Source organism: Pimephales promelas, chromosome 17 (assembly GCF_988280905.1).
Source record: "Pimephales promelas chromosome 17, fPimPro1.hap1.1, whole genome shotgun sequence".
In the NCBI taxonomy this organism is placed as follows: Eukaryota; Metazoa; Chordata; class Actinopteri; order Cypriniformes; family Leuciscidae; genus Pimephales; species Pimephales promelas.
In genome coordinates this window covers 5,422,181-5,437,205 of record NC_142785.1, presented here as the reverse complement: position 1 = coordinate 5,437,205, position 15,025 = coordinate 5,422,181, and the positions used below count along the sequence as shown (strand labels likewise).

At 38.3% G+C, this 15,025-nt stretch overlaps 2 protein-coding genes across 5 annotated transcripts in view; both read left to right on the top strand.

Annotated features, from left to right (window-relative positions):
• slc4a1b (solute carrier family 4 member 1b (Diego blood group)) overlaps window positions 1–2,120 on the top strand; it is a 34,171-nt gene extending 32,051 nt beyond the window's left edge. For both annotated transcript variants that reach the window (XM_039655264.2, XM_039655265.2), the window contains 4 exons: window positions 527–768; window positions 856–1,025; window positions 1,112–1,285; window positions 1,378–2,120. In XM_039655264.2, coding sequence (XP_039511198.2) covers window positions 527–768; window positions 856–1,025; window positions 1,112–1,285; window positions 1,378–1,458 — 667 coding nt within the window. In that variant the 3' untranslated portion in view covers window positions 1,459–2,120. The remainder of the gene's footprint in view (window positions 1–526; window positions 769–855; window positions 1,026–1,111; window positions 1,286–1,377) is intronic.
• Window positions 2,121–3,083: 963 nt separating this feature from the next.
• atxn7l3b (ataxin 7 like 3b) lies at window positions 3,084–14,801 on the top strand. Of its 3 annotated transcripts, none has more exons than XM_089121815.1 (9): window positions 3,084–3,364; window positions 3,898–3,958; window positions 4,070–4,190; window positions 4,409–4,541; window positions 8,793–8,964; window positions 10,960–11,057; window positions 11,204–11,226; window positions 12,047–12,092; window positions 14,574–14,801. In XM_089121815.1, exons 1-9 carry the CDS (start codon window positions 3,226–3,228, stop codon window positions 14,651–14,653), a joined length of 873 nt encoding a protein of 290 aa, XP_088977941.1. In that variant the 5' UTR covers window positions 3,084–3,225; the 3' UTR covers window positions 14,654–14,801. The 3 variants fall into 3 exon arrangements, with proteins under 3 accessions (XP_088977941.1, XP_088977939.1, XP_088977940.1); XM_089121813.1 differs by lacking the exon at window positions 14,574–14,801 and adding an exon at window positions 13,973–14,230 and having other exon boundaries at window positions 3,085–3,364; window positions 11,204–11,262; XM_089121814.1 differs by lacking the exon at window positions 14,574–14,801 and adding an exon at window positions 13,973–14,111 and having other exon boundaries at window positions 3,085–3,364.
• Window positions 14,802–15,025: the final 224 nt, after the last annotated feature.

Genomic DNA, 15,025 nt, shown 5'->3' with positions numbered 1-15,025 from the left:
CTATTGGATGTTCCGCACTTCGTGACGTACGCAGGTTTCAGCTCACCACGCTCTTGGTACGAGCTACGCCCTTGGCAGTATAAAAACCAGCTGGTTTCGTCAAAACCAGTCAGGAGTTGGAATTGCGAGTATTGAAAACGATCAGGATAGAGTGTTTTAGCATCTTTTTCATCATTCCCCTCTATCTCCGCTGGGGTCTGCCCACTTTTTCAGCATTTTTCAAATATTGACAGAGTCAGACTCTGACCAGGGGTTTAGTTACCCTTTAAAATGTTAACCCAATTACTGGGTTTATCAATATTTGATCCAAATTTGGGTTGAAATAACTCCATACACTTTTTTTTTTAGAGTGTATGAAGCAGTATTACACACAGTGTGACAGAAAGTGTAAGTGACTGGTTGGGTTAGTGTGATGACCCTTGCTAGATTGGAGATGAATTCTAATGCTTTCAATCTCTCTGAATAATGACTTGCAATGCTAATTTATTTATAAACTGATCTTTTCACTTGTCTCTCATTTTTCAAGGCTAATTGTGAGTAAACCGGAGAGAAAAATGGTCAAGGGTTCTGGCTTCCACATGGATCTTCTCATCCTGGTGAGCATGGGGGGTCTGGGTGCCATATTTGGTGTTCCTTGGTTGAGTGCCGCAACCGTACGATCCGTATCTCATGCCAATGCCCTGACTGTCATGAGCAAGGGCCCAAAACCTGAGATTGAGAAGGTTCTGGAACAGAGAGTCAGTGGAGTGGTAGTGGCTTTGCTTGTTGGTATGTTGACATTCTTCTAAACCTGGTTCTTACTGTATGCTTCCTAGAGATACATGAACAACATCTTCTCTGTGTGTTCGTTTGCAGGTCTTTCAATCCTCATGGAGCCCATTCTAAAAATGATTCCCATTACGGCTCTGTTTGGAATCTTCCTCTACATGGGAATCACATCCCTCAGTGGGATTCAGCTTTGGGATCGAATTCTGCTCCTCCTTATTCCCAAAAAATATCACCCTGATGAACCCTATGTTACGAGAGTATGTCTGTGCTATCAAAGTTCTTGTAAATGTTATATTCTCACGTTGGGTTGCCTTATGAATGTGGTCTCTGTCTCCCTCTGCAGGTCAGCACCAGTAGGATGCACGTGTTCACTGCGATCCAGATCGTGTGTCTGGCAGTCCTGTGGATGGTGAAATCGAGCCCTCTGTCACTGGCTCTACCGTTCATCCTGATACTCACCATCCCTCTGCGCATGTTCATGACTGGACGACTTTTCACTGAGGAAGAGATCAAATGTGTAAGTGGCACACTGACTAGCCTAGCAGTAGTCTACTTGACATACATGCTATATTCCAAGTCATAGTGACCTTTCCTATATCTTTAATATAGCTTGACGGTGATGATTCCAAGGCCACATTTGAAGAGGAGCCAGGAACGGATGTGTATTCTGAATCTCAGATGCCACTATAGATCCTTTTCCTGCAACCAAACTTGTTTTGTTTTTTTTGTTTGTTTGTTTTTTAAGTGCAGCCAGCACATGAAAAATTTGACAAAATTATGAATTATGTTAATTTTACTGCTGTGTGTGGTTTTTCTGTCAGTAAATTGATATTATATTGGTCTAATACAGTTCTTACAAGATGGCATCATTTAAATATACAAGTGCCTTTTATAACTTTTGCACTAATATTCAGTAAGTACTGCATTATGAAGGTCTTTAAACTGCACATGAGATTTTTTTTTTTTTTTTTTTTTTTACAAATACTTTGTCTTATTGGAGAAGATTTGCTTTACCCAATATATTACTGGTCTAGATGTCATTGGGCTAATAATGATCTTTTAAAAACTAAAATCTTAATTATTCCAGAATTTTGACCTGCAGTGTATTTCTTAAATGCTTGTATGTTATGCTGTCAGATAGCTCTACATCAAAGAACACGTACAAGCATATTTCCTTTCTGTGTAATAGGCAAAAAAAAAAAAAAAAAAATCCATAACAGTGGCATATTTGGAATAAAAACATAATGTGGCCATAATAGTTTGTTGTTTTGCTGTTTTCTTCACTATCAACAGAATGTTGTAACATATTGGAGCCTATAGTTAGTTGCCATATGTCAACACAGCCGCCATCTTTGAATGGTTAACAATTCAGATGAGGTTATCACTCACACTAACAAACAATGATTTTTTTAATTGAAAATACCACAACTTTGAGCGGCTATGGTTGTAAGAACCATTGTAATTTTGGTAGAGTTCTCTGATCAATAATATTAATAAGAGCTTATATGCACATACAGTATTATATGCAACATCCAAAATTAATCATAAACCTAATTCTGAAAGAAAAAAAAATCTGATGTTAAATACTACTAGCAGATATAGATATTCATACATGTGAATTAAAATGGTTTCAGATGCACAGTTCACTTGCTCTTGGTGTTCATGGCAGGATTCAACGTTCCAACATGACTCAGCATAATAGGCTACTGTAGATAAATCACTAGCAGGTATTAAAAAAAAAAAACAATACACAATGCAACATTATTATTATTTTTGTTTTGTTTTGTTTTTTATTAAAGTCCCCATGTGATGAAAATCAAGCTTTCAATGTTGTTTGTCTATGTGTTATTTTTAATATAGGCTACTTTAAGACCAACAACGTAACAATGTGATGTGCAAATTCAGCAGAGTATTTTCTCTGTGTTTTTAACCAATCAAAAACGCAGATTGAAATCGCTGGTGGGGCGGGGCTAATTTATATATTGATAGAACCACATTAAATTAAGCAAGGTTGTAGTTAAGCTAGTTCAAGGCATGAAAGAATTTTATTATTATTATTAAAAAAACGTTTAAATATGTAATTTTGGTTATCAGAGATTCGTTTAAAAGAATACAATATTGACTACAGGGGGACTTTCATATTTTATTTAGTTATGCTTTCCGTTTACATTTGAATTTCAGTTCAACTTTATTAATTTTGATTAATAGATACGACAAGAAAAGTAAGAACTTTCGTTTAATTCGAAATTTTCATTTTCTCAGACCTGGCTAGACGATTCAGCGGTGACGGTGAGACATTTGATTTCAGCAGCGATCCACGAGTATCGATTGGTCAGGTCTGGGTAAAGGGAAATGGAAGTCTGCGGACGGGGATAAGAGATTGAACGCTGAATGTGGAACTTTGTTTTGTCACTGAGGAAATAATTTAAGGGAAATGTGTCGTTGGACCTTTTGTACATGTTCCCTTTCATGCGCATAACATTAATGGGCCAAAGACCTTGTAGATACAGATTTCACTATTGTTTTGATCAGATGAGCGGCTTCAGTCAGTGGAGTGAACAGACCGACAACAGCAACAGCCTCCATTCCAGAGCTGGTGAGTGACAGACAGTAATGTCCATATGATACAGATAAACAATAGAGACCACACGACAGTATTTGTAGGGATTTTCGTAATCAGAATGAAGTCTAACCTCTTACGACTCAAATTCAAGTCAGTCAGTAAGTTAGGGCGGCTATCCAAGCCAATGGACCTAAATCGTACCCAGTAAACATTTTTATAATAATATATATTTTTTTTAAATATCCCTTTTCACTTAATATGACTTATTATATTTTACCATCACAGCATTTTAGTTAATCTAGTGTTGGAAGCTTCTGAACCTGTATTTTCAGTCAAGGCGAACGAAGGCGAAATGGGATAACGTTAAGTAACTTGCGTGTTATCGTGATCAATCATCGATTGCCAACAATTTTAGATGCATGTTTCCTTTGTTAATACGAAACTGCGTTAATCATTGCGATTTGATAAGTGGATGTTTGCAGTATGCAGTATAAACGGCTCTTATTCAAGGCAATGCATTGAGAGTCGCTCATTCTTCTAGCCGGGTTTTTTATTATTATTTACAGCGGTGTGTGTCGTACTATATCCTATTCTTCATAACATTATAAGTACATGCATAAATACACGGTGAGCACTTTTGTTTTTATGCTTCTATAATTGCATCCGTGATCATATATTGCTGTCTCATTCCCTGCCTGTGTCTGTGTTTGTCTTCCTTTGTCTTGGTTGTTGTTTCAGCCTCTCCTCAGCCCATGACTGCTGCACTACAGCATGTAGACAGCAGTGCTTTCTCCTGGAGCTTTTGCAAATGAAAATGGAGGACGTGTCTCTGTCCAGTATGGACAACAGTAAGATGGAGGTGAGCCTTTGTTTTTACATGTTATATTCTGCTTAATTGGATCAGTGTTGAATAAACAAAAGCTTATGCGGGTGTGTCATGAAGCTTGTCTCTCATGATATACATTTCACACTCATTTCATTGGTTTTCCCAGCTGTGTCCACTCCAGTGTGATGTTAATCTTTCTGAATGTGATTCAAGCGCAATAATGCTTGCATGTGTCGCGCCTTCACCCACAGGGATTTGCTCAAGAGATCCTGTCTGACCTGGTGGAAGATGCCTGTTTAGGTCTTTGTTTTGAAGTTCACAGGGCTGTCAAACAGGGATACTTTTTCCTGGACGATACAGACCAGGAGAGTATGAAAGACTTTGGTGAGACTCTGACACGTTTCTTGATTATGGCAATCAACTGTTGTGCATGAAATGAAATCTGAGAGCTCTGTGTACGCTGCCTAGACAGCTACGCAACTACCACTTTGAAGGTACAAAAAGAGATCGTAAAACGAATCCATATGAATTGAGCGGTTTATTTTAAATGATAAACAGATTTAATTTAGGACTCACTCTATTAAGATTTAAGCATTGATCAGCGATCATAAACAGAAGCTCGACTGAGCCTGCGTAACACAAGAATATGAACCTCATTGGTTCTCGCAGGTCAAGCGCACATGCTTGAGTTTCCGTTTACCACAACAGATGTGCGAGTTTATGAATGTTTAAATGCAGATAAAAGCCTTAATTAAACAGGTTTCATCACATAAAGCGATCAAGTCTCTTCAGAAAATTTGGACCACTCAATTCATATGGATTAGTTTTACGATCGCTTTATGAACTTTTTGAAGTCTGGAGGGACAGAAAGCCCTCAGATTTAATCAAAAGGATCTTCATTTGTGTTCCGACGAAGTTGAACGCTATTCTTACGGGTTTGAAACGACATGAGGGTGAGAAATTAATGACAGAATTTTCCATTTTGGGGAACTATGCTTTTAAGTTTGCAACATAGCTACTGATTTGAGCAGAGTCATGTATGGTCATTTCACTAAAATGGTTAAAAATATTCATTTTGATATTCAAAATTCCACAGGCAAAAAGGTCCATTAAACAAAATACACTTTCACCCAGGCAGCTTTTTGTTGGTCAACGGCATCGATTCGAGTGACCAACCTGAACCCGTTGCAATAATCTGCGTACGGAAATCTTGTAGATTCCAATTGAGAGCTAGATTGTGCCCATGAGAACTCGTGAACATCAATAAATGTGACCGCACCTTAAGATGTGATGGTTCAGATCTGTCAGGAGGGTGCTGTAAAGGAATAATTTGCCCAAAAAAGAAAATTAGTGTCATTCTGAAGTGAACCCACACTGTAAAAAATTATTTTTTTGTTAAGTAAATACTAGTGAAAAAACCCAATGTAATTTACTTGAAAAAGTTAGTTCAGGCAAGAATTTAAAAAGCTAAGTAAATTCCATATCAGTACTTATTTCAAGCGAGTATAAATGAAAGTGTAATATCAACTCAATAAAATTAAGTAAAAATTACTCAACTTTTCTGATACTGGGGTTCCCATCATGCACTGGACCTTGAATAATTAATGAGGTTCATTTTTCACTGGTTCCCAGCTGTATTTACACTGTTTTATCATTGATTTTTGTTTTCAGTATTAGTAAATTGCCATTTTGTGACATTTCGAGTAAATTTTTTGCTTAAAACGACACATTCAAACACAAAAACGATCCATCAAATGTTACCACCATTGTGTATTGTCTACCAAGTATTGAGGTGTTTGCATTCACATAAGGCTTAAAGTCTGACATGATGTATATATAAATTACTTAGATGATCTAAGTAAAGAACATACTATAAATGACTAATAAAATTCAAGATAATTGTTTTAGTGAAGTGTAATACAAAGGCAAAGGAAATCGGTATTAATCAACCTTTTACAAGCCTAGTTAAAATTACTTATTTTTTGTAAAGTTTACTTAATTCCACATTCCAAGTAAATTTAACTTAAAGATTTCTAATTAAAGCTACTGATAAATATGTTTAGGTTTTTACTTGGCAAATCTTTGTAAATTTACTAGCATTTTCTGAGTGAGATCGTTTAGCAAGGTTTTTTCAAGTAAATCCTACTCCAAATTTTTTTACAGTGCATCACTTTCTTTTCGTCTTTGAAACCCCAAAAGAGCTTCCATTTTCCATATGATGAGTGAATTGGATCTGCGCTGTCAGGGTGCTTTCAGACTAGCTTTTTTGGTGTACACCCGGGTCTATTTGTGTAACATACCCAAGTCCACTTTTAAAAGAAAACCACAATTGATGAAGTATGATTCTGTATAACTGTATTTTTGTGTGTGTGCGCTCTCAATCACTTTTCTGAAAAGTGGGATTGACACACTGCAAGCAGAGAGAATGTGTATCTCATGTTCGCCTTCTGCAGAAACGGAAAGCTCGTTTTTTAGAATATAGCTATAGTGTTGCCAAAACCTAAGGTTTGAGTTGAGGTGAAGAACGTTATGCAGTTTAACGCATTGTATGTTGTTCTTACCTGTCAACAGGGGTAAACAATTGCCACTTTGTTGCAAATGAAAAATCCAGAATGACACAATCCAGCAAGGAGAGGGCGATCAAACTCTGGTTCTGACAGAGAAATCGAGCCAAATGTTAAAGCACTCTCAAGCTCCAAACAGCAAAATTCATGATTTGCACTATAATCCAAGACATCTAAATTCATACAACCAAAGTCCCTTTTAAGAAAAATCAGTTCACTCATTGGCCATTTGCAATGTCCCCAGGATGCTATTTCAAGCATGCAAGACTAACTCCTATCTTCTTGAATGGGGAAATGCCAAAAGCTCAAAAACTGCTTGCTCAATTAAAATGTAAATAAAACTTCATATCAGCAACAACATTTGATATGAACTATACTCCACTTTTTTTATTATTATTTTTTTTTACACTTATTATTATTATTATTATTATTATTATTAATACCGAGCTGGGGACTATTTTCAGGTGCTGCGTCATATCATTCCGCCTGCTGCACTCATGGTACGACAGTGAAGTTTCTTGATTGTTACGCAGGAATTAGAGTATAGTTCCTAGCCCTATCAGCCTAGAAAATCACAACGTTACATTTTCCGTCGGTCTTAGTGCACGATGCAATTACAGAAGAGTCAAGTTTTAAATGGGGAAAAATATCAAATGTATTTGAGAAATGCTAATGGTCTTGTCCACATCAATGATGTATGCTAAGCTATGCTAAAAGTGGTACCGCCAGAACCAGAGATCGGCTGAATGGATACGAAAACGGTAAAACTCAACAGTTTAACTTTGGGGGACTCGTAAAATGAGCCTATTTCCAAAAAAAGTGGAGTATCCCTTTAAACATTTTAAAGTCGCCATGAAGGCAAAATTGACAATTTTTGTTTTATGGAATGTTGCCATATTTATTTTAGGGCTGTCGGTTAAACGCGTTATTAGCGACATTAACGCAAACCCATTTTAACGGCGTCAATTATTTTATTGCGTGATTAACAGTCTTTTTGGCCTAGCAAACTTTGTAGTTTTCTTTCATGTGCTTTTGCAACAGGATGCGGCATGCGCGCGCTGTGCTATGAAACCCATTCATTTCAATAGCTTGCGCTGCGCGAAGATGTTTTTTTGCTTCGCCGACCGAAGTGCAAGCGGATCTAGCTAGACTATAAACAAAACAGGCACGCCACACACACGCGTTTGGGCTTGCGAGCCGGCCAAATAGTAGAATAACGTTACGTTTTGAGTGGATGACGAGCGTGAGATGCCGAAATGGATGCTAATAAGATTCTGAATGGAAAGTTTACTTTTAAAAAGTTGCCAAATGGTTCCACTGACAAGACCAAAGTGATCTGTGTGTTTTGTCATTGTGAACTGAGCTATCATCATCGCAGCACGTCCAGTCTGAAATACCACTTGATGATGGCCAAGCACACACACACACACAGCTGATGCGAATTCTCCACCCCCTCGTCAATATCAGGACCTCGTCAGTATTTCTTTCCCCCTTTTATTGATGGACAGTGTTACATTGAGAGATTATTTGCTCCAAGTGAGAATGTTAGTGTGAAATTAAACACAGTATGCCAATGTTGTTTTCAATAAAAAACATTTGCACAAAGCAAGCCGATCCACTTTTCCATGTTGATAAGAGCATTAAAATGAGAAAAAATAATGGGACAAAAAGAAATCAAGAGACATTTAGAATAGATAAAAATGTGCGATTAATCGCGAGTTAACTGACATTAATGCGATTAATCGCGATTAAATATTTTAATCATTTGACGGCACTAATTTATTATAAAAGATGTATTCGTGGACATCATTATTTGTATAATAATCTTTAATCAAAATAACATCCCCTCACAGCAATATTTTTTTTCTTATTCCCTGCCCACTCCACCATTTTTACGGTCCGAATCGTTACTGTAAGTATGGCATGGTGTGAACGCAGCTTTTTTCCCACTTATTTTAATGTCAGTGAGTGAGCTGACTTGATATATGTGGTATTTTGAGGAACAAACCCAAATTTAAGCTGTCATTAACTGAAAATCCACCTGAAACTCATGTTTCATTGTCTCTTGTAGAAATCGTGGACCAGCCTGGCGTAGACATTTTCGGGCAAGTGTACAACCAGTGGAAAAACAAAGAATGCGTGTGTCCCAACTGCAGCCGGAGCATCGCCGCCTCACGCTTTGCTCCTCACCTGGAGAAATGCCTCGGCATGGGCCGCAACAGCAGTCGCATCGCCAACCGCAGGTATTATGACCCACAAGAAACTGTAGATGCCACCTGGGCCCGTATCCCTAACGATTCTGAGAATCCTCTCAGAGAGCTCCTAACTTAATCTAAAAACTCCTTGCCAGGAGTTTTAGCTTAGAAGTGATTCCAGAACGTTTTCAATGAACTCTGAGCAAGTAATGGATGGAGAATCCTATCTTAGTGAGGAGGTGTGGTTGACCCCGTTGCTAGGTATGAGTCATCATTTCAAAAGCCGTGATTGGTTGATCCTACAAGTTTGATGAAAATGAACTTTTGGTGATAATGAGCAAAGGATGTACCCTCAAATCAATAAACATAATTATACACTCTAATCTTATGCAGACTGTAATTGTAAATAATATTTCACATTCAAGAAAATATCTGGAAAATGAATAGTAAGCTGTAGGGGTTAGAGCCTAACATTAGATCCTAAAATATGTGAAAACTTAAGCTCATTACGCCCTGTTCAAATAATGATTCGTGTCTTATTTGCTCATATTAATATCCTAGCTGGCATATTTTGTACTTTCACTCCCATATGGACCCCATTGAAAACAAGATGGCCTATCTCAAGGGGCTGTCCTTAAAGGATTAGTTCACTTTTGAAAAAACTTTTGCTGATAATATACTCACCCCCATGTCATCCAAGATGTCCATGTCTTTCTTTCCTCAGTCGAAAAGAAATTAAGGTTTTTGATGAAAACATTCCTGGATTTTTCTCCTTATAATGGACTTCCATGGGAACCAGGTCCAACCGAGGTCCAAACGACAGTTATAACAGTTACAGATGCAGCTTCAAATGTCTTTAAACGACACCAGACGATGAATAAGGGTCTTATCATGCGAAACGATCGGTTATTTCAAAGCTTATTCCAAAAATGTAACTTTTCTAAGGACAAATGCTAGCCTTTCTCCATTCTGTGAGGCGCGTTTGCAACGTCACGTAATACGTAATTACGTTCAAAAGGTCACAGGCGACGTAGCCAGAAGTACAGAGTCAAGAGTGTTTACAAGTTGAACGCATAGGTTGAACGTGAAAACTAACTCAAACGCCGTTTACAAAAAAGGAATTAAAAGGTAAAACAACGATGTCGGACGATTTTGATTCTGTACTTCCGGCTACGTCGCCCGTGACCTTTTGAACGTAATTACGTATTACGTGACGTTACAAACGCGCCTCACAGAATAGAGCTAGGCTAGCATTTGTCCTTATAAAAGTTACATTTTTGGAATAAGCTTTGAAATAACCGATCGTTTCGCATGATAAGACCCTTATTCATCGTTTGGTGTCGTTTAAAGACATTTGAAGCTGCATCTGAAACTGTTAACTGTCGTTTGGACCTCGGTTGGACCTGGTTCCCATTGAAGTCCATTATAAGGAGAAAAATCCTGGAATGTTTTCATCAAAAACCTTAATTTCTTTTCGACTGAGGAAAGAAAGACATGGACATCTTGGATGACATGGGGGTGAGTAATTTATCAGCAATAGTTTTTTCAAAAGTGAACTAATCCTTTAATGAACTAGAAATTGCAACGTTACAACTCAGTGTGGTCTTAACGAGGGTATCACGGCTCAGCTTTTATCAATGTCTGTGATTGTAGGATATTTGTTAACAAGCCTTCATAAATAGACCAGCCAGCAAACACAGAAAATGGAGAATGGCCTTTTTGTGCAGCTGCTTAGGGGAACTCCTAAGCCACTAAAAGTCCTCTTCCCTGCTCTTAGCAGATCTCGCCTTAGGAGCCCTTTTAAACACTAGGAATCTTGAGGAATAGCTTTTATATTAACTGGGATTTTCGTGTCATTTTTAGGGGAAATTCTAAGAAAACGTCATGACTCTGAGAATTTTGCACAAAAATTCTTTAGGGATACGGGCCCTGAACTCTAGGCAAATGTACATAAAGGATTGTGCTTGTCTTATTGATGACACTGGTCATGTGACTGCACTTTTGGAACATGTGAGGGTAATGTGAGTATAAATGTATATTTAGAATTGCAAGCGGCAACAACACGAACAAATCAGAGAGCGATCAAGAAGACAATGATGATGTCAACGACAACGACTGGTCTTATGGGGCAGAAAAGAAAGGTGAGACTGTTATACCATTCTTGGGAATGTTCTGGATTTTTGCTAAACCACTCGAAGGACTTCATCGAATAAATAGTAACTGCAACTATTTATCAATATCTCTGCGTGTTTTTCATTTTAACATATTACAATATTTTTCTTTTCAGCCAAGAAGAGAAAGTCAGATAAGGTATTTTTACATTCTTTGAAACAACCTGTACTCTTGGTAAGTTTGTTTTACTGTTACGGATGTTTTTTTTTTCTGCTCTTAGATGGTCTTTTACCATTCTGGTGCTCTAAGCCAGGTGCGACGCAAGTGTTTTTTGTTAGTTTCAGCCCGACGCAGTTAACATTTTCACAACCCATGTTGTTTACCTAGCAAATATTCGTATATACTAACTTGCTCTTTAAATAACAAACAAATATTGCAGCATTGATCAATTGAAACCTGGTCTGACGTCAATGCTGCAATAATTTTTTTTGTTATATAAAGAGCGAGTTAGTTATATGCGCCTATAGGCTGATCCAACAACGCGTGTACACTTTGTCCTGTAGATGGTCTGCTCGCTCGCAGATCCGTTTCCTCGCTAGAGAAGCGTTCAGTTTTTCCCGTTTGCAAATTCCGCCTTGTAAATAGCTAATCCACCATGGGGCGAGCGCAGCTGGCTTTTAATGGGAATTGGAGATGAGACTCTGATTGGTTTATTGCACGTTACACCCAAAACACACTCATTACTCATTAAGAGAATAAGGACAACCCTTTTAGACCATCCATTTTTTTTCTTCTTTTAAAACTAGCAAAAGTGGATTCGGACACGCTCAAAGTGCACTTGCGCCGCGCTTGAGACCATGTGCTTAGATCACTAAAATAGGACCCATTATCTCTCTAATCAGTGCTGGAGTGTAGCGTACTGTTGCCTGAATCTTTCTCTTACAGTTTGCTTTCTCATTGCTTTCATTTGCATATCCTGGCCGCTGGCTAATGTTTGACGTCCTTTTTTTCTGTACAGAATCCAAATTCACCAAGAAGATCCAAATCCATGAAACATAAAAATGGTAAGTAGGTGCACTTCCATCCAAAACAAAACGATTGTGTGAAATCTAATTGTATATTAACAGTATATCAAGTATTCAGGCCTCGATATTGTCACGGCGAAGTTTTCTTTTTATTCTTTGCTTTTAAGTTTGTAATATTTTTGCAGCAATAAACTATTAGGCCGTTTGTCCACCAAAGCGTTTTTAGCCAGCTGAAAACGCCAGACACTCTACTGAAGACGGCGTGCTTTGGGCGCTTGAGAGCGTTTTGGCAGGGCAGCGTTTTTTCCGTTGAGACGTTTCGTTGCTATGATACAGAATATCCGCAGCTAGGGGTGCACGATATATCGGCCACCATATCGGTATCGGCCGATATTTGCTCATTTTTATGTTATCCTTATCGGCCCGATAAGAAAATTTGGCTGATATATTAAAGCTAATAAATAATGAATTCATTCCTTCAACACTTGACACCTGAGACACTTAAGATGCACACTGCTCAACATGAATGATCTTAATTGCTTGAAATATGATTGGAATTAAAAAGGAAAATATAGTTAAGTGCAAAATGTGCTGTCATATCGGCTACATGAAATTATAATGAGAACATTATAATTGTGTTAGGGGACAGATTTTAATTGTGAGACTTTTGTTTTTGCAATTCAGGCTTTCAAAAATTATATAAAAATTGGATTTAGATTTATCGGCCGATATATCGGTTATCGGCTTTCAAATATAAAGATGAATCGGTATCGGCCAAAATGTTCATATCGGTACATCCCTATCCGCAGCACAGTTTACTTGTAACTGATTTCGCAGATAATTTGTTTCATACTAAAAATGGATTTTTCACCCATTTTGTTCGGTTGGCTCTGCTGGTTGATGTCGTTGTACAGAAAGAATGTTGTGACAGTTGGTGAGTGTGGTTTAGTCCCGCCCCTCATTCACTGGGATTGGACGGCTGGGTAAGAAGTGACAGTGATGAGCGTTGCGTTTTATCCAAGCGGCAAACATTCTAATCTGAAAGATGAAGCCTACCCGGAAGTGCGAAAAACTGCAATGCATCTCAAATCCACTAGAGGCCGGTCCCAAAAGGGAGCAAATATCCATAGACGTCATGTTAAAATATGCGTTTTCACAGCGTAAATTCATATGTTTACAGTTTGGTCCTATGAACTTTTATTGTAATCTTCAATATGTTCCGCATGCCTGACAACTGTGAGGGGTGTGAATTTTTTTTCTAACTTGTTAGTTTAGATCATATTTAGATATAAAATGAATGACAAATAAGAGTGGTTAACTTTGACAGCTACAAGCGAACGATCTGACACAACACATCATACCACCTCTGTATCCTTTCTGAAACTTTTGTATTTTGTATTTCCCAAGATTTTCCAGTATGGCGCCGCCCATACCCCCCATAAACAGCCTCAAACCCGTTCTTCAGCGAGTGTATGGGTGACGTCACAGATGCTTTGTTCATATTTTTTACAGTCTATGATTTTATCCAAAGTTGAACATTTTTCAACTCTCGGCGACCAGTAAAAAACGCTCAGCGCCTCGTTACACTCATGGCATTTAAAAAACGCGGCGCTCCCATTGGAAACAATTGAAAACATACGCCAGGCACGTGGAAATACGCTTTGGTGGACACACGGCCTTAGCTAACATCGCGATACCGCCCATACTATTGAGAGCAGCAATTAGAAGAATGTTAATATGCATTTACGTCAAACAAAAATGACAGCGGTGAGAAAACAACAGTTAAAGTATCTGATGGCGATGTGGATACGTTTGCTTTTTTACAATAGATTGCTAGCAAGCTGATTGACATTATTAGACATGAGAAAATAAGTGTCACTTTCAATTAGAATTAAAACTTACCAGTGTGTTTTCAACAGACTGAACAGAAAAAAGGAAGTGGAGAAGATTTCCACATCAAAGAAGGCGGAGCCTCAGAGCCACACCTACCATTACGTAATCGCCATGGACAAGACAGTAGTTTCGAAGGGATTTACCAACTGGAGCAAAGTTTTCTGGAAAGTTCGCTTTGCAATGCTGTTTCGACTCCCAAAACGAACTTTGTTTTGGCCTGATTTTGTTGATACACATATCACAAGTTCAGCTTTCTTCAATCTTGCTTGAAGTAAATTTGGGCCTGTTTTTGTCGAAAAACGGAATGAAAAAAAAAAACATGCAAGTACACTTTTTTTTTTTCTTCTTTCTTTTTTTTCCCTAAAGCACAGTGGTTTTAGAAGGCCATGTCATGCACGTGACTCTGCGAAACACACGAGCGCAACAATCGAACACATCCGTCTAGCTACTTTACAATGAAACCAATAGAATTGCAGCGCTGTGCAATGCAAAAAACAGGCCCTTACGGTGCATTTAGCATGCGAGCAAGGCTTTACATGCTAGTTGAAAAAAGTTGTGAGTGATACAGTCTTTAATCAGTGACAAAAAGATGTTATAATTAACTGTCTGATGAATAATTTCTTAAAGCTTTGCTGGGACCCAAGCGGCGTGTGGAGATTCAGGACAGTTGGTGCGTTTTGCTTAGAGACGAGACATTCTCTCGATAACACTGTGGGTTGCAGGAGTCACTCATAACCACAGTGCCGCACGGGTTACCTTATCACAGGATGGCGTGAGCCGAGTTATGCTGATCAGTGGAGGAGATGTGGACTAATTCTTATGCCATTCAGTTTACATTCGTTTTTGTTTTTTTTTTCGTATTCAGAAAGTTTTGCACAATCTCTCATATCCTGTTCATGCAGCTTTGATGGCTGGTCTCTTAAAAATGGCACATCTAGGATAAGGAACTTGCACGATGCTCTCAGGGAGGAAGTTAGAACGCTGGGCCAGTTGAGCTCTCCCATAAATAAGGTGCAGGATTCTCTCTAACTCGTACATTTTCATGATAATTTCTCATTCTGGGAGGATTTCGCATCCGT